General features: G+C 37.0%; 1 protein-coding gene across 1 annotated transcript in view; it reads right to left on the minus strand.

The window, feature by feature from the left end:
• The window catches only part of ptprga (protein tyrosine phosphatase receptor type Ga), a 321,286-nt gene that overhangs the window by 115,982 nt on the left and 184,363 nt on the right, over positions 1 to 20,941 (minus strand). The window contains 2 exon segments of the mRNA XM_048172553.1: positions 12,837 to 12,985; positions 17,143 to 17,325. Coding sequence (XP_048028510.1) covers positions 12,837 to 12,985; positions 17,143 to 17,325 — 332 coding nt within the window.

Below are 20,941 nucleotides of genomic sequence, written 5' to 3' on the forward strand. Positions count from 1 at the left end.
TTACTAACCTGATTTTATTCTCAACTATTATCAATTATCACTGGTGCTCATTTATTAATGGTTCTTGAAAAAAAAAAAAAAAATCCACATGACCATTGCAAAAAGATTTTCATTCCATTCCATTGAGTTCTTGAGAAATAAGCAAAAATGTAAATATTCTCATAATAGCGCTACCTCCTGGCAAATGGTTGTATCAACAAGCATCACGCAATCAAATGCTTCTTGATCCCACTTCCTGTCTCAAGTTGTTGACTTGTTTCATGTCATCAGAGATGTAAGGGGGACAGTTTATGAACTTTATCAGCTTGGCTCATGAATAATAATCAGGTGATGTAACGTTCAGCCAGTAGTCACAACCGATTTGTGGAAGCCCAGTAAGTGAAAGAAGTAGAATTAGAGCCTTCGTACAGTTGACTGCTGATGCAACTGGCTGGCAGATGTTTCTGCTTGGTCTAAAAGTCTTAAAGCAGACGGTTGTCATTTCGATTACCTAAGAGGTGGGTGAGATTTGGGATCATTCCACCAAGTTTGGCACTTCTGACTTTACGATTTCTGACATCCAGATACGTTCAGGGAAGAAAAATCATAGTAATAAGAAAAACCCTTCAGTACTGGATCCCTAAAAAAATGTGTTTCTGGTTGATGTGCTGATGCTGGGGGTTTATTAACATGACTATGTGCACCTCCACTAGGAGGCACTAGACTATAACTCCCCAAAGACAAACTCAACCCTGCGCTCCTTTGCTCTGTTGCCTTCGGTGTCTGTAGAAGTGTCATTTGACAGACATCTGTCACAGCTCATCTCTTACACACCCTGTCAACTCTCCCTCACCCACTTCCTCTCTTTCTCTCTCTGGCCTCCTCAGGCTGTTTAGAATGTGTGAGTGAGCAAACCGCTTCAGGAGGAATAGAAAGACATGAAAGGTGAATTTCTCTCTTCATCAGTGTCTGCTTCAGCGCTCCCCAACCTTGTTCCTGTAGGTCCCCCAGAAGAACACATTTTATATGTCTCCTTTATCTGACACATCCATTTTAGCGTACTAATGAGGTGTTAATCAGGTGTGTTTGATTAGGAGTCATCCAAGGTATGTGCAAAACTACAAATATTCATAATTGATTTGTCAGTTGGTTGTCCGAATGACTAGTCAACTTGGATTTTTTGATATCCCAGCGGTGCTTTAAAAGAGATACATACCATGATGACAGTATAGAAGCATGTTAAAGTGCCCCTATTATGCTTTTTCGAATATCACCTTTCACGCAATGTGTAATGTAGCTGTCTGTGAATGTAAACAATCTGCAAAGTTGTGAAGCCGAAAGTGCACGATAAATAAAGTTATTGTCTCTCAAAGGAAAGAATTGACTCTGAACAGCCTAAACAAGTCATTAGGAATCCGGATCCCATTTCCGTGACGGCCACACGTCACAAAGTAAAACATTTGCCTAAATCCCGCCTATGGTCTTCATTGGCTGCCCGTGAACAACGTCTACTTTGAAACGCTGTAGCTGGTTCGTGTTGTATACATGTCGAAAAGATGCTGTTTTCTGCTCAGCAAAAGTAAATTCTCTTTGTAAACACTCCCAAAGGATGAGGATGTGAAGAGTCAGTGGTTAAAATTACCACACCGATACAACAGCAGAATAAATAACATCTTCATGATTGCTTCTCAAATCTCTGTGAGGTCTAAATGGGCCTTATAAAACGCCATTAAAGATAGGATAATAGCCACTTTATTTGGACCAACTTGCTCCTCAGAATCACAGCCTGTAAGTATGATTAATTACTGGGTGTTCATAATATGTAGTTTTGTGTTTAATATTGTGTATGTCTCCAGCTAACCAGCTAACTCATGCTATTACTGTCTTATACTTCTCCTAATCAGCTGTGAGCCACTGTTAGCTAAAATTGTGTCCATTAATGCAGATTGTCTGTTGTTCTTACTACTCTGAGTAATGGAGCAAGATTTGTTTTACAAAATTTAATGTTAGCACTATTATTGAGACAGTTAATTATACAGTTCCTACGTGTGCACCGCAATACATTAGAAATATACACATCGGTTTGTTGATGGACATACACTTGTTAATGCTGATGGTGAGGAATTACAGCTGCAACATCTTATAAAATAAGTCAGACTGATTAGTGTATCACTGAGAAATGTCCTGCTCAAGTCGTCCTTGTGATAGAGGCTCTGGTTGAATAACTAGTTCTTTCAATATTTCATCATCGGACTTACGCTCAGATTGATATGGTAAAATCTACAACATTGTTGTCTTTACAGTGTGTGCAATTGCTGAGCTTTAGGAAGCCTCCAGGGCTGAATGAGTTATGGTAATGGCCGCTTGTTTCCGCATGTGGTGTGAGCGGTAGACCATTCACAACAGACTGGGCCATCTGGCCAATCAAAGCAGAGCAGGCTTGTGGAAAGGGGGGATTTAGAGTAACTGAAGCATCGGACGAGTCGATTGAGAATCATTGAAAAATTTGGTGACGTGCAATTTTTTGCATTTTTTGACCTTTGATGCATGTAAACCTGCTATAGGAGACCTCCAAAACAAAATTAAAAACCCTTGAAATCCTTTTGTGGAAAGGTTTAATTTATATTCTAGCAAAGAAAAATCAACAAAAATAGTAAAGCTACAAAAATCTAGATAAACAACCTCATTAGCTATGTTTCCATCCATAGTTGTGAATTTAACTTGTGTGCATAATTGGAATATCGCATAAAACATTTGCGAATAAAGCAGCGTTTCATGCTCATGCTACCTTGCTTTCGGAGGTGAATGGCTGCTGTTTGGGAACACCATCATGTCAGTCTCTGGTTAGTCCAGTTAGTGAACCAAAACACTGTTTTTTTGATGCGCATCAAATTTATTCAGTAAATGTGTTTCCATCGTAGATTATGCACGTTTTCTTATCAGATTAAAAAAAAAAGATCCGATTCAATTGAGCGCATACATTTTTATGCACATTTTTATTTATGCGCATCTTGGCATTTCCATCCAGCGTTTTTTTTTTATGCAATATCCTAAAATGTGCATAAAAATAGGTGGATGGAAACAGCTATTGATCCATTAGTAAACTGGTGTATGTCTAGTTGGCAATAACATAAAACCACGTGAAGACAACACAGAAACATTCTTAAGAGCTCCATTTTGATGATATCTAATTCTCCACTTCTGAAACAGACTAGTCGCCAAGTTTGCTTGCATCACATACAAGTCATCAGAGGCAGAGAAGTGATCAGAGAAGGGAATAGTATAAACCACATCAGCTTAGCTCATGAATATTGATTAGGTGACAACATTCACCCAATGAATACTCAAGAGCCCCAATGGATTTTCTGAAGGGCTGTTAGATGGGTGCTAGCCATATTATGATTACCTCTAACTGCTTGTACATTCATGAAACTGGTTGGCAGATGCTTCTGAATGGTCCCATAGATGGCATTTTACTTGACTAGCTACATTGTTTGTTTGTTTGTTTGTTTCTTTCACCAAGCTAAATAAAAGTCTTAAAATGATTATTTTCCAAAAAGTTGTGTACTTCTATTCAGATGTATGTGAATCTGAGTAAAGACCAATGTTTTCCTTTCCCAAATCCCTCAAGTTTTTTTTTTTTTTTTTTTTTTTAGCTCAACAAAACACTCTGGAGATGGGCCTTTTGTCGAAGCCATGAAGCCCCTGGATTACCATACATCTGGAGGGTCCGCTTGACGGACGAGTGAAGGATGGAGAGCGCTCTCCCCAGTGATAATGACAGTGATCTGGCAGCTCTCAGATTGAAGTCAAGGGCCACTGGGTGATCTGTCAAAAGTAGCAGTGCTTTCGGTCAGGCTCTGAACAGCCCTCCACAGGGGGCAGCGTTTAATTACCTCAGGTCTCCAGTTGACTCTCCAGCTAAACAAAAGTAATTGCCACACTTGAAAAAACAAAAACATGAAAAACTTCTTTGGTTAACAGGGCCAGGGCGACTAATGCAGAATGCTCTGTGGAGGAGTAATCTGTATGCAAAGAGGGAGCGCTTGGCAGTGTTGCGGTTCTTTGGAAATCTCGGTTTGATGATCTAAGCAGAGCTGTAATACTACTTTGTGCAGATATGAGCTGAACAAAAATGAATCAACAAATAAACAAGTTCTAAACTCGTCTGGCTCACACTGACTGATCCAAACAATCAATAACAAACAAAAGCAGATTTTAGCATCTTCTATTAACGTTTTTTATTCAGTCTCATGAACCAATGACTCCTGTCCAGGGGTTCATATATCATTTTTATTAAAAAGTACCTAATAAATATTAGGAAATATTTATTAGCTTTGAATGGATTAAAATAACTAATTGTGATAAAAGTTCTTATAAAAAATGAGTTTAAAGGAAACAAAAAAATGTGTGCAGTGTAATATGAGTTTTATAATTTTATACAACAGCTAGTTCTCAAATCTGATCCCGACACTTTCTGCAAGTCATTTTCAACTGATTTGTTCAAAAACACTGATTCTTTAAGGAATCAGGTTCACATTTTATTAATTCATTGCCTTGTTCTAGTTAAATCATGGCCGCGTTGTACTAAATTGTACCATCATTTTAATTGTTAAATCATGGCAGCAGTTTAACTAAAATGAGGGAATTGAGTCAACAAATTCTTAATTTGTGGCCATGTTATCTTGTTTTCCCCCCAGCATGTCAGGTAATTCATTCAGAAATTAATAAAGTGACTGCCTTCATGAGTGAGTCATTGAATCAGTCATTAAACTAAATCATTCAAATGTACAGAGCCCTGCACATGACATGCGGAAGAAAAAATATAGATTGAGACCCTCAACTAAGAATTTGTTCCCATGACTAAATTTGTGGCCACGTTTTAACGTTTTTTCCCCTATGTTTTAATTAAAAAACGGCCATGATTTAACTAAAATGCAAAAAGTTTTGACATGCCCTGACATTTGTGCTTTTTTCAGTTGTTCATAAACATATTAATGGAAAAAAGTGTCATTACACTGTATTCAGCACAAACTGGGCTACAATAATATGTGAGGAACATGTACATGTTTGTGTTTTTGAAGGAATAACATTAATGCGTGGTTATTGAAAAAACAAAAAACTTAAGTCACTGAAATAAGGCCAAAAAAAGTATAGTAAATCTGTGTTTACAATACTTTAGGGTATTGCAGGTTGTAAACTAGAGTTTTTGCTTCAAAATTATGTAAACATTATGCTGCCTACTCCTTCATATAAAACAATATATTGATTTAGTTTTTGTAAGACACTTTTTGCCAAGAAACACAGTATGCGTGGAGGCGTGAATCACTACTGAATAATGGGCCATTCTCACCTGAGAAGACAAAAGAATTGGATAGTGATGAGCTGAAATGACTTGCATATTAATGAGGCTTTTCAGTCAGGTAGGCTGTGAAAAAAACCTTCTGTGATGTCTCAAACTCATCATGATATATGAAACATACAGAAAAATATTATTACAATATAAAGTAATGGTTTTATATTATACTTTAAAATATAATGTATTTCTGTGATGCAAAGAGTCTGAATATAGGCTTTTAGTTTAAAAGCATGCACATTTAGAGAAATATTGGATTCTCATATGCTTATGTCAATTTTCTATACAGAGAAGTTATATTTATTTAATATTCATTGTCATTACTATGAGCGCTGGTGTTTTCAATTCATCCTTGAAGTCGGAGGGCGCTCTCTGTGCATTTTTAGTCCACAAATTCATCTAAAAGAAGAAGAGGCTATTCCATGAATGAAGTTTCCAATTCATACTGCAGCCGGAGGGCGCTAAAGAAACAAAAACTCATCTAAAATTCATCTGTAGAAGAAAAGAAAACAGGAACTAACTGCATGTCTTCTAGAGCTCCCTAACCATGACTTTTACATCCAGATAAACACTTTTCAAGACAATAAATACACGATTGAGACGATGAATGCATGTATTGCCTCTGAATTTGCGTCTGAATAGCGCTGGCTCTGTGGGCGTGGCCGCATTAGCAGATAATGAGCTGAATCACGGACTTCTGACATGGCTCTCTTTTCATACAGATTACATAAATGAGTTTTTGTTTCTTTAGCGCCCTCCGGCTCCAGTATGAATTGGAAACTCCATTCATGGAATAGCCTCTTCTTCTTTTAGATGAATTTGTGGACTAAAAATGCACAGAGAGCGCCCTCCGACTTCAAGGATGAATTGAAAACACCAGCGCTCATAGTAATGACAATGAATATTAAATAAATATAACTTCTCTGTATAGAAAATTGACATAAGCATATGAGAATCCAATATTTCTCTAAATGTGCATGCTTTTAAACTAAAAGCCTATATTCAGACTCTTTGCATCACAGAAATACATTATATTTTAAAGTATAATATAAAACCATTACTTTATATTGTAATAATATTTTTCTGTATGTTTCATATATCATGATGTGCCATTGACATCACAGAAGGTTTTTTTCACAGCCTACCTGACTAAAATGCCTCATTAATATGCAAGTCATTTCAGCTCATTACTATGCGATTCTTTTGTCTTCTCAGGTGAGAATGGCCCATTATTCAGTGGTGATTCACGCCTCCACGCATACTGTGTTTCTTGGCAAAAAGTGTCTTCAATCAATATATTGTTTTATATGAAGGAGTAGGCAGCATAATTTTTACATAATTTTGAAGCAAAAACTCTAGTCTACAACCTCCAATACCCAAAAGTCTTGTGAACACAGATTTAATATACTTATTTTGGCCTTATTTCAGTGACTTGAGTTTTTTGTTTTTTCAGTAACATGTTCCTCACATATTATTGTAGCCTAGTTTGTGCTGAATACAGTGTAATGACACTTTTGTCATTTATATGTTTATGAACAACTGAAAAAAGCACAAATGTCAGAGCATGTCAAAACTTCTCCAGGCCCCAAATCAGCCTCAGACTCCAGAGGGTTAAAACCTGACATCTTAACGTTTTTTTAGACATAAGTTTAATTTTTCTGTGATTAGTATTCACTAAGTTACAGTTCATTTTCTGAGAACTATCAGATTGGACTTCGTTCAGAGGGAAACCACGCATCATGTTTGTTTTCTTTATTTTACAAAAAGCAAAACATTGTGTTTTTACTCTGAGTGTATACAAATAAAAGAAGATATTCTATAGTTTCAATTGATATATTACTTATGTCTCTATGACAAAAAATGAGAGTATTTTAAGTCTGTTTTGCTGCAATGTGAAAAAAAACCTGCAAAACGCGCCAGCGCGTTTTCAGACCTCAGAGTGTTAAAGTTGACAGGTGGATTCAATGTTTCTCTTTGCCCATTTTAATTTTTTGACACGTGGTGGACACACTGCCAAGATGGCGATGACTGGCGCCGCCCACTTTTGGGCTTTAAAAATGCACTTCAGAAACCGACGGGTGACTTCACAGACACTACGACCATATTATTTTACAGTCTATAGTACAAATGCACTGTCTGCATGAGTGAGTCATTGAATCATTCACAAAACCACTCTGTTCAAAAAGAAGAAAACACCACTATTTGTGTGTTACTTGGAAATATGCAACAGTCATTCTGCTTTAGTTTGAAACTAGACTTTAATAATATTCTCTCCAGCATATTATGAGTTAACTTCAGTGGTTTAGAAAAAGCTGCCTCAAAGAGAATTGAAAACCACAATAGCAACCACAACAACAGCAACAACAAAAAAGGCCCTCCATGCCTAGTCTTTCAATAATTCCTCAGTGGTTTAATTAGTGTAATTAATTCAGATTAGATGAGCCCTCTTCTCTCAGTCTACACCATCTAAATCATGTCATGACCACTTGATAAATAAAACCAAGTGAGCACTTACGGTTAATGTATGTTTTTGTAAATGGCTTTAATCAACAGGTGACGCTGTTTTCTTTAGCTGCATGAAGGATCTGGGTCTGAGAGCTCTCATGAAGAGAGCACAGGCCAAAACACGTGACGTCATGCCAGGAAAACCACAGAGCCCCACTGCTGATAGCCTTAATTAGCTTTCTGACTCAATTAGTTTCGTTAATGAGCGTGTTGGTTGTAAGCTAGCGTTTCGGCTGGTGAAAACTAATTCATAATAGGCCACACTTCACTTCAACTCCGGCCTTTTTTCTGTCTTGTTATTCGGTTTTGTTGTTAACCTTACCTCCAGTGTTTCTGCAACTTCTGTGATGTTCCAAACTAACGTCTGTCTCTTTGTCTTTTCTTTATTCAGTTAGGGTTGTGTAACAGAGTGAAAAGAGCAGCCTAATCTACATTCTCTGAGCTTCAGGCTCGACTCACATTGACTACAAGACACTAAATGTGACAGACCAAACAAGTCAAACACACTACAGACAGACATCAGATGAACCAAAACACAGATCGCTCTAGTAAAACTGTCCAAAAGGCCGCTCAAAATAACAAATGTCAGCTCTATTTGGCCCTGAAGCTACACGATTAACTGATCACTTTTAGTTCTTGAAGGGAACACTTGGAAATGAAATTTAAAAAGTTATTTGAATTTGAAAATGTTGTATATATTGCCATATAAACATCTAGTCACTACACTGATTTGAGTCTCACAAGCCATAAATACAACACAATTTGTATGCATTACATTCACTAAAAGAACTGGATCAGAAAGGGTCATTCAGTCAGGAATCGGTTGGACTAAGCTGCTCGTGCTGTATTCACTAAAAAGGGAATGGTGTTTTGGTTCACCAAAAAAGGAATGGCTCATAAGAATCAGTTGTTTGGGAATTGGTAGGATTATAATGGTAATGCTGTATGGATTTGCTTTACTAAAATGATTCACCTCACAGGGGTCATTCCATCAAAGATCTGTTAAACTACACTGTTTGTGCTTTATAGTTTTGATTCATTAAAAATAACTAGCTCATAAGAGTCATTTGTTCAGGAATTGGCAGGATTACGGAATATACGTTGCTTTTGATTCACTAAAAATAAATGACTCATAAGAGTAATTTGTTCTAGAATTAGATGGACTATAATTGTCATGCTAAAAGGTTCTGATTCACTAAAAAGAAACATATTAACTGAACCGAATGTTTTTTGGTTCCACTGTTTCTTTTTTTTAAATGGTTCTGGTTCTGAATAAGAGTATTTTCCAAATCCTTTCATGGAAATATCACTGTAGCGCATTGTCCTTAAATTCTTTCTTTGAATTCTAAGCAAGCTATATCTAAATAGCTGGTAGAATGCAGTAGGAGACCTTCAGTGCCAATGTGATTTGTACTGTGATGACATCATCACACCAAGCCACATCAAACTGCCAATACAAGGGATGGTGATGCAGGCCAACGAACACATATTTTACTCTCTAAATTAGGTTGGGTGAGAGGGCGGCAATAAAACTACGACCACCAAATCAAACAATATTAATTGCACTTAATGTTGAAAGACATGCAAACTCTGATCACTTGCATATTTGAGGAAGGGTGATAAAATCAGTCTCAAGTGTGCATGAGAGGTGCCAGGCGGCCATAATGATAAATCAGAATTGCAAAGAGAGACACAAGCAGCCAGTGATCAGACCCAAGAGAGAGCTCGTCTCCATAATGCCCTGTTCAATCAATACAGGAACGCCTTTTTACACGCTTCTATAAGACATGGCCAACCATTCCTCCTCTCCACCCGACCATGATTCTTCCTGCTTTTTCTCTATGTAAAGACTACCAAGGTCCAGATAAAGCTCATTTTAGACTGAGAGCTGTGGGTCAATGACCTGATACACTTTTATTTTCTCTATTAATTTAAAAAAGAAAAAAGAAGAAAAAAAAAAAAAAAAAACATTAAAATGCAGTCAGTGCTTCCCACAGGTTTGAAATATACTTGCGGTGGTAGCCGGGGGAATAATTCTCCAGTACCCACGGCACAAAAATGCTCTATTATGTGACAAACAACAAATAATGTGTGATTTTTAACAGTATTTTTATTTATTGAAATAAATTTTAATTACATAACATACTATTACATTTATTTACATATTAATATTATGCATTATTAAGCATTGTAAATTATGCAAAATTACAGTATTTAAATGGTTATATTTTGCCTATGTTCTCCTTGCTGTCATATAGTGTCTCTCTCAGTGAATGGGACATCAATTTTACTAGTATAATTTATATAATGAATAATATACAGGTCAAATCATGTTCTTGGTCTTTTCTTCCTGTGGGGGAGACTACAATAATTTACTATGAATTAAATGGAAATCAAATTAAATACAATTTATTGTGTAAACAAAATACCAATAATGCCCAGAAGAAGAAAAAACTTAGCGTGTGACTTAATTATAAACAAGCCTGAAATACACCAGGACTCTTATTTTGAAATGTAGGCTGATCCTTCAGATTCTTACAACCGTCTAAAAAAAATTATATAAAGGCCATAAAGTAGACATTGTCATAATTCATCAACTTGAATTTATTAGCAATCGTTTGGCATAAATCTGCACTATTCTTTGATTGAGAATCACTTTGAAGCAGCCTGAAGCATAGAAGTGTAGAATGCGCAACAGTGCCACCTTGTGACTTTGCAACATGCAGTGCTCTTTATGTCTCTGCAGCGCATGTGGAAACGTTAGCGTGAGTAAACAGTTCTCGCGCCAGGGGAGATTTTCCACCATTTAATCGATCGCGGATGGTTTCATTATCTTGGGTGGATACAAAAGTATAAGAGGATAAAAATAATAAAAGCATAAATGTGTCTCCAAATATACTTGGGCGGCCGTTAATATACCTGGGCGGCCCAACCAAGTAAAGTCTATGTGTGGGAAGCACTGGCAGTATACTGATTTGATTATAGTATACCTCTTCTATGATGAACTTGTTTTTAATTTCTGAATTAAAATTCAGAAATTATTCTCTTAAAATATCAGATAATTTGACCTTTATAAGGGCTCATTAAGTCAAAAAATATCAGGGTGGTAGAAATGCCCTGATACTGTAATGAAGAAAAAAAAGATAAAATTCTTTAAAAGAAAACCTTAAGTCTTACACTGTAAAAAATGATCGTGATTTTAACGGTAAAAGACTGTAAACATGCTATGGTGAAAAACAGTTAATTGGTTTACAGATAGTTTCCATACTATATACGGTGAATAACTGTAATAGATCTAATGGTACATTTAATGTAATTTTACAGTAAAATACCATTACATTTAGTTTTTAGAAGTGAAAAATAACAAGTCATTGTATAATTTACAGTGAAAAAACATAAATCAACATTCCCACAATTTCTGCGTGACACTTCACATTTGATGTATTTTCATTGAAATAACTTCATTAGTTATGTACATTAGGGTTTTATGTTACATGTTAATATTGTTAAATTAATGTTTATTGCATTTTTAAACCATGGTTGTGTTTAGTGTTTGTGTGAATGACACTGGGTGCACCTTCTACTGTATATATTAGTATTGTTCTTCTCAGCTTTTGGAAAAGCTGCTTCTGATGAGCTTTGATTCATCATGTGACTCTCACCACCTCTGTGTTTGGGGGTTGTCAGTGTATTACAAAGTTACAAAACAGATATTAGTACTTCAATAGATTGGTACATTAACATTATATCAGTTAGTGCACTATGTTTTTTTTTTTCACCGTAAATTTAACAGATTTTTTCACAGTGTGTAAAAGAAACAGTTATGAACCGTAATTATTACAATATAAACCTTTAAATTATATGGTTTTGAACTGTAAAATAGATAGTAAACGAAGTACTTTACCGTAAAACTTAAAACGTTACTACTGTATTTTTTACGGTAAAGTTCTGGCAACCACAGCTGCCATTTTTTTACCATACATTTTACAGCATTTTACACCATTTTGTTGCGCGTCAGCTGTGATAAACAGACATCCACTCTCGCATTGCGTGTGTAACAGTGGACAGCTAGTGAGAGTTGTGCAGGTAAACCACTGCGCATTGACGACCGCTAGAGAATGCGGTGTTTGGCGTCATTGTTAGTGCACTCGCCTTGCTTGCTAGCAGCGGATGGCCCGGGGTTCGAGACCGACTCAGAGCAGGGTGCTTAGGATTGGAGGGTGAGTTTTGGAGGCGGAGCAATGAAGAGAGGTGTGGGTTTGTTTGGGTTGACTTCAAATGTCCAACAGCATTGTTGAAAAAATACATACCCCACATTTAAGATTAAGTAACCTTAATTTTTTATTATTACTTATTAATAATAATTATTAATGCTTATTAATGGAAAATGTTGTGCTTATTAATGGAAAACTTTTGTCTGAAAAATCAAAGTCACGTGTTGTTTTTCCCAATATGGAGAAACAGTTCATGTCAACATCGATACAGAGATTCTCTTAAAATATCAGATAATTTGACCTTTAAAATTTGGCTCATTTATTGACCAAGTCAAGTTTAGTTCATACTGTAATGTCATATGGTGTGACTGCCCAAAATAGTTATCTTTATCGATTAATTGATTGATTTAAGATGTATATGTACTAAAGGTGTGAGGAAAATATATTTGTTTTTTAACTTGTTGGTTACACCACATGACATTTTAGCACCATTAAATTAAACTCTTTTTAATCTAGAATTTTTTTTTATCATGGACACTCTTATAAACAAAACTTCAAAGGCAAAATAACCTCAATGCATCACAAGTCTTGAACCATTTGAAATTTATAGCGTTCTTAAAATAATGCTTGAATGTTCTCGAGACAAAGTCCCAAGTAAGAGCGTAATTTCAAAAAGTTGGCGTAGCCCGCAAAATAAAGCAAGTAGGCCAGAGTTGGGAGTTGGTGGAGCTGGTTTGTTTAGATATGGAACAGACCTTGGAGAGAGATTAGCTGGGGCTCACCTCCACAGGGAATCTCCTGCCATTGATGCTGTGCTCCGAGCCATCCGAACCATTGCTCTGGCCCCAGTGGAACTCCACCTTCTCGGCTTTGAAGCGGCCCGGTAGCCCGGCTCCTCTCACAAAATAATCGTCCTTCAGGAAGATCGCCACTGTGAAGTGCAGAGAAAAGGAAAGAGGGTTAAATAGGGAGAAACAGAGAGATAAAGACCACTTTCTTGGCATGTACACTAAACAAATACATTCCAAGCATTTCTGACTGAAAACAGTCTGGAGGACACTTCCTTTCAGCATTTAGGATTATTCATTTAGCTTCCTTAGAGACACGGGCTGAATGTTATACACAATTCCTTTCTGCTGTTGCCCTGAAAAGGCCAGGCCTCAAATGAAGCAATAATTTGGCTGAGAGAAGACATTTCCCCCTCACAGTGTTTCAAATTGCTTTTTTGATTCCTTTTGTTATTTCATAAAACAAGAGCCTTAAAGGCGAAAGCTCTTCCGTCCAAAAGCATTTAGATTCACAAATTGGTCTTTCGCACCAGGACCGGACTTTAATTAATGGGCGCAACCTTAAATAGCACAGCCTTTGTTGGACAGATTTCTATTTCTGATTGAATTTCAGAGTGATTTTTCCCTACCGCTTGCCACGAGAGATTTGTGTCCTATTTAAAAGAACGGCTCCTCTGAAACCTCACTTGTAATCTTAGCGAAACAGGCTAGTGTCCAACCATTGAGATATTGAAGCAATCAACTGGTGGCAGTCTGAATCCGTCACCACAGCAACGAAGGAGTGACTTGGAGGTGCCAGGGGCAAAAGTAAGAAGCATGACATGCTCTCGCACAAATACACACACTCTCAAGCCTGGGAAAAAACAACACCACTCTCTGTCCTTCTCGCGACTCCTCTTTAAGTTGTTTGGTCTTTTGTTGATTTTTTTGACGTAATCCGACATGAGAGGGAGAATCAGTTTCATTAGCTATTCCGGCTTTGAGCTTCATGAGCTTTAACAAACAGGCAGGAATTAGACGGCTAAGCCAGCAGGACCTTGGAACGGCAGCTTGTGAAAACTAGGCCTCGTCTGCCAGCAAATCCTTGATCAATGCAAATGTTTCGTCAAGGTTCCAAGATCTCATGAATTTCTTGAGTTTAATTTGGTGGGGGTCTGTGAGGAGCTTGTGTATTGGCCAGTCCAGCAACACACAATTGCTCGCTCGCAAAAACACCTCTATGTTAGGAATAGAATACTGCAGTGTGCACAGTAAGTGATTTTTCAGTATATATGGAACAGAACAAAGCACAGAGTGAAATACTGTACCGAAAAATGCAATGTACTTGACTTGATCTTCCATTTTCAGTGTAACAAATAGATTTGACTGCCTATAGATAAGACATCTTTACAGAAAATTGGATTAATAAGCATTTTATTGTATCATTATTTATTTTTATTATATATTTACAATATGTATTTATTATTTTTTTATAATAAATAATTGATTTATCATTTAATTTAATGCTTTTTATTAAAATAAATGGTCGTCCAACACAATATTCATATTACTATATTCCTGCTCTGATTATTACAATGCTGCTTGTTTTCAAACTTAGGATTGTTGATATACAGTAGTCAACATTTGAAGTGGATCAAAACTTTTCATCAAAGTTGTCCTAAAACCTTCTTCTTAGGACAACTTAGTTCTTAGGACAAATTTGATTAACTTTTTTGATCCACTTCAAACCGTTGACTACTATATTAAAGGCCCCCTGTGGTGAAAATCAAGTTTTTAATATTGTTTATATGTCTATGTGATATTTTTAATATGCTTTAAGACAAACTATGTGCAAATTCATGTGTCAACACCATTGCTGAGTATTTACTCCTTAAAATGGAGGTTAACAAAACAATCAAAAACACGGTTTAAAATTGCTGCTGTTTCTGACATCACAAACTACCTTGTAACCAATCACGTCACTATGTGATTGTCAACGACTGGATGCGAGTGAGTGGAGGCGGAGCTAAATTGCATATTCATAGAACCGTGTATACTAAATGAGGCAAGGGTGTAGAGTTACATTCAAGCTATTTTAAAGCATGAAGATTTTTTTATTTATTTTTTTTCAAGGAAAAATGTTTAAATATGTAATTTTTGCGATCAAAGATGACTTTTAAGGGATAAAATTATTGACTACAGGGGGACTTTAAAAATAATTAACCTGTAACGAAGGCGGGACTCAGGTAGGGATCCAAATGCAAAGCTTTATTTACAGTGAGCGTTGTCATACAGGCAGGGTCAAACGGGAGCAAACGGGAACAACAAGGAACAGGCAGAATCGTAGTCAGGGTGCAGGCGATGGTCAGGACAGGCAGCAACGAGATAACAAACAGGAAACAGGCAGGAACGGTAACACAGGACAGGCAGACAGGATATAACGCTTGGTAATGCAACACAGGGAAAACAAGACCTAGCAGTGAGGTGGTGTGTGTATGAGTCTTTTATAGTCCGTGTAATGAGCTGCAGCTGGGTGTGGTGATTAGTGTGAAGTGTGTGCAGGTGAGTGGCAGAGAGGATGATGGGAGATGTAGTCCGGGAACTGACAGGAACAGACGGTGATCATGACATAACCATGATTCATTTTGTGATTGCAGAGGATTCAAGATTGGGTATGTTTATCAATAAAAAACATCTTGATTTATTTGTGTTTTTAACATTCATATTAAGCTGTTGTGCTGTGTGTTTTTTTTTATATATATACGATAAAATAATTGTAAGTCATCCTGTGGCCATCTTGTTGAGAACCACTGGTGTACACTATATACTGCACAGCAAGCAAGTACACTAGCATTCCATTGCAAAGACATTCAAGTTCTTTATCTTTTACACACTTATTCCTTTTCCGGACATCCCTAATGAGTGTTTCGCTCAAGGTGAGAAGGTCAAGGGTCACTTGACGTTGTAGTCGTCCATAGAGAAAATGATTTAAAACATTGATTGAGTCATGCATAATTCAGAAGTGCCAGGTCTGTAGGTTTATTGTGCCGCCCTGTTCCAGGTGATTATTTTGCTGATAAAACACTCATGTGTCAGTTATAAATAGCAGAGCAGCTCTCCATTATTCATGGGACAACAGCGGGACATTTGTCTTCCTCTGCACGGATTATGTTAAGGAGGGAAATGCTGGGCAATTCGTGTCTGTGTTTACTTCCTCAATACACTCCGCTGCAGTACAGCTTAATGGTGCAAGACTGTAGCATGAAAACAGAATTCGGGTGTGAAAAGTTCAGGGGAGGGGGATCACATCATAAAAGTTTGATAGAGCTTGAAAGTACAAGAGTTGAACACTTTCTATTCAATGTAACCTATAATTTATAGAAGTCAGTGGCATGGTGCAGCAATTGGCACGTGTTTCTGCAGCAATCTAAATCCATAACCCTTTCTCCCCTAATAAATTTCTGTCACTCTCAAGTCTTTAATAAAAATATTTAAAAATATCTATACAAATACTTTTTATGCCCAAAACAAAACAAAAATAATGACTTTATTTAACAATATCTTCACTTCTGCGTAATTCTCTTACGCTGTTTACGTCCATCGCTTCCAGGTTCTACGTCAGAACGGTGCCGGAGCCAGCCAATAATGAGTAATAATCAAAGGGGTGGTTCATTGCGATTTCACTTTTTTAACTTTAGTTAGTGTGTAATGTTGCTGCTTGATCATAAACAGTATCTGCAAAGTTACAGCGCTGAAAGTTCAATGCAAACAGAGATATTTTCTTTTAAAAAATTCTCTGTTTAAGGACTACAACAAAGGGCTTGTTGTAGAATTTACATAAACTCTGCCCCCGAGGACACGCAACAAAGGGGGTGAGGCCATGTTATTGCAATACAGCACGTAACACAAATGCAATAGCATGTCATAAAAGCAAGATGACAAAATGACAAGTTATAACTGTTTCATTTCATTGGCATTTAAATGGACACAAAAACAGAGCATTTTGCTCACCCCTCAAAAAGTGCTATAAAAAATGACCTGTAGGGTATTTTGAGCTAAAACTTCATATACACACTCTGGGGACATCAGAAACTTCTTGTAAAAGTGGCATTATACTACCCCTTTAAACCCTGATTAAATTGCCATCTATGGGGAATAAAAAAAAAACTTCAAGTATTTCATCAAAAACATCATAATTTGTGTTCCAAAGATGAACAAAGGTCTCATGGGTGTAGAATGACATGAGGGTTAGTAATAAATGACAGAATTTTTGGGAGAACTAACCCTTTAAGACTGTAAGTCTGTATCTGTGCATATTTACCAGTTTTGCCTGTATTCTTCATTGATGTCTTGTTGGACGACTCTGCATCAAACCCGTCCAGTGTGAGTTCCTGGTACTCCATCGAGACTTTAGTGTCTTGGTCGGCTATATTGATTGGCGATTGGTTTCTCTCCTGACACTCAGGAAAAGCTGCCGCCCACCCTGTATCTGGTCCGTACGTCCCTGCAGAAGAGAGAGACAGCAAATCAATGGATCATCACACTGCAGACAGAAGCCGAACCGCTCCCAGACTCACTTTATTCTTTATAAATGCCAGTCAAAACACACTAAAGCTGTCCTGAGACCACCATCTGTCTGTCTGTCTAAAAAAATAAAAAAAAATAAAAATATAAAAAACGGAAAAGCTTGATGAATTCACACTTGAATAGTCACACTTTAATCCAAGAACTTTGAACCACACAGGCTAAAGCAGACGTGACTTTTTTTCAAATTCCGCTGAGAAATTTACAAGCACTCATGGACAAATATGGAACGAGTGTTTTGGAAGTAAGCCAGGAACATTTTTTACCAATAAATTTCCTTGTTGACAGAGAGTGACCAAAAGATAACACTTGCTAATGTTTTGCTTTGATATCCTGTTGTGCACATGACACAAGTTAATATCTTATTAGCTAGCCATGGTCACAGCATGCTGGGTAAATGCGATGTCTAAAAATTTACGAGGCCATGTTTTACTAATTTGTTACTCCATGGCCACAGTTTAACTAAAACTAGGGAACGAATTAGTACAATGTGGCCACGATACAACTAAAACATATAGAAACATATAATGTTGTGAACAAATTCTTAATTCTTTGCTGCAAAATATTTTATTCTCATGTGTAGGGCACCATATATAAGAAACTGGACTAGTTAAATCATCTTGCCCAGCATTATTGCTAACTTTGGTATACATATGCCACAGTTAATGTTGCACAACAGTTAAAAAAAATGCTTGCTTCCAAAGACACCAGGACTTAAACACTTTATTACTCACACTACTAATTTATCTACATTTTTCAGTAATTATGACAGTAGCTCAGCTGCTTTCAAAACAACGTAGCTTCTAGTAACAAGTTATTTTGTCCAACAATCAGAATTATAGCATATTACTGATTGAAATCAGCTTCCCCAACACTGTGCGAAACCATCAGCGATCAATGTCACACGGTAGAGACCCTTGTCATCTTAAACATAATAAAATAAAAGTATGAGCAGGCAATTTTACTTCAGCACACAAAATGAGACAAGCAAACAAGACAAGGATATTTTAAAAGTCCATTAAACCCTCTAGTACGGTTAGAAGCACCGCTTTGGCTTTGCTTACAGTTAAAGCCTGCCAAATCATAAATGCACCTTTCAGAGCAATAACCACATCCTAATGAGACACCATAGTGCCAGAGTGTGAGTGTGTGAGTGTTTCTTCTCTATCAGACTTGGTGAGAGGTGAGCAGTGGTCCACAAACAGCTAAACAGAAGGTCCACTCCTAATTGAAAGCAATCCTCAGCTACCGGCCTTTAAGATGAATTTGTCGACAATTACCCCAGGCCCTGCAAGCATCCGGACGGATCCGAAATGCGTATTTCATCAAATTAGGATTCATCCTCCTCAGCCTCTGCCCTCACTGCAGCCTTGGGGCATATTGATTGGACAGGTCTGGGTTTCATATGGAGCAGCATAGTGCTATAGATCCGGGCAGCGCTGCTGGGTAATGAAAGAGAGCGAAGGACTTGCGTGTGAAGAGATTACTCACTCCTTAATGCAGCCCTAACAGGGTTAGAAAAACTGCACACGCAAACTTAATCCCAACCACACCTCGGGATACGCATCTCAGATGAGAAAAACAAAGGTCCGAGCACATAACCCTGCCTCTGAGCAGAAAAACAGAGATTGATACTATTTCATTTTTATTTGTTTTGCTTGGTTTATGGTTTTGTTTGTTCCGTTAGATCCATTTTTCATTTGTTTACACATTAAAGGGTTAGTTCCCCAAAAATGAAAATAATGTCATTTATTTCTCACCCTCATGTCGTTCCACACCCTTTGTTAAGACCTTTGTTAATCTTCGGAACGCAAATTAAGATATTTTTGTTGAAATCCGATGGCTCAGTGAGGCCTGAATAGCCAGCAATGACATTTCCTCTCTCAAGATCTATTAATGTACTAAAAACATATTTAAATCAGTTCATGTGAGTACAGTGGTTCAATACTATTATAAAGCGACGAGAATATTTTTGGTGTGCCAAAAAACAAAAAAACAAAAATAACGACTTATATAGTGATGGCCGATTTCAAAACACCGCTTCAGGAAGCTTCCGACCATTATGAATCTTTTGTCACGATTTCGCATGTCAAACCGATCTTCATCATAATTTGACACAAAAGATTTATAACGCTCCTGAAGCTCCATAACGCTTCAAAGCTTCCTGAAGCAGTGTTTTGAAATCAGCCATCACTAAATAAGTCGTTATTTTGTTTAATTTTGTTTTTTCAAAATTATTCTTGTCGCTTTATAATATTAATATTGAACCACTGAATTCAACGAATTGTTCATTATTCAAAAGCTCTCTTTTTTTTTTTTTTTCTTTCTTTTTTTTTTCAAAAATTTTGAAACGAATCAAATCATGAAATTTGAGTCAATGCCCTACTTGAAACATTGAAAATAGGACTGACTGAATTCTGGACATTCCTCACAGCCTCATTTTCATTTGTGTCAAATTAAATACAGCATCTACTCTAAGTTCCATATCGAACATTAGCATAAATTGTCTACTTCTACAGTCAGCTATCACTTTCACGTCGACTACTGCCAAAGCAGGGCATCATTTGCTGAGCAAGTTAAACTGTCAATACATTGTTACATTTATAGTTTATAAATACTTGAACAACAACAAATCTAGTTTAATGGCACAGACATTTAAAGGTATCTCTATCGCCCCCTTGAGTACAGGAGTTGCTACTACGGTCCCAGTTTATATTAAGTGGCCTTATCTACTATGTACTTACATTTAAATTAATCATTTGATACAATGCACTTATTGTGTACATACATGTTTTTACATTGTACTAATATTTTAAAAACACCTGCATGCAATTACATCTGTAATTATTTTCTTTAATTACATTTATAATTACACTGTTGACCCATCCCTTACACCTAACCCCTACCCTTAAACCTGCCCATACCACCAAAGCTTTCCCTAACCTTATCCGTATCCCACCTCAATAGCAGCAAAAGTGTTTTGCAATTCAATATGAACCCAATAAGTACATTGTACTTATTTTTTGATGCAAGTACATAGTAGCTAAGGCCACTTAATATAAACAATAGGATCACATTTTTCAATGCCATGACCAAGCATTTGCATTTGTTTATTTGCTTTCCTTTTGTTGACAGGAGTTTGTCCGACTGTCTATGAACTTAACCAGCAATCAATTCAGCCGTCCCTCCCTCCTCTCCTTTAGTAAAAACACACAGTGGCTGGTACAATACACGGAAAGCTATTCTTGCGAGGACAGAGGGGAAGGTTCAACCTATTCCAACATTAAATAGTTGTGAAAGATCTCAGCCTCTCACTGTTTTGATTTACCCTTCATTCCTCTCTCCAGACAGAAAGGGAGGGAGCACAGACCAGGTGTCAAATCAACATTTCATTCACCTCTGACCCCTCTCTCGGCTCGATCAATACTGCCTCTGTTCACTGTTTCCTTCTTCTTTTTTCTTTTTTTACTTTGTTGAGAAAGAGAGTGAAAGAGGCTGATGGATCTCCTAAAATGAGATTACATTTCGAGGCAAAA

This window comes from Megalobrama amblycephala, linkage group LG21 (assembly GCF_018812025.1).
Source record: "Megalobrama amblycephala isolate DHTTF-2021 linkage group LG21, ASM1881202v1, whole genome shotgun sequence".
In the NCBI taxonomy this organism is placed as follows: domain Eukaryota; kingdom Metazoa; phylum Chordata; class Actinopteri; order Cypriniformes; family Xenocyprididae; genus Megalobrama; species Megalobrama amblycephala.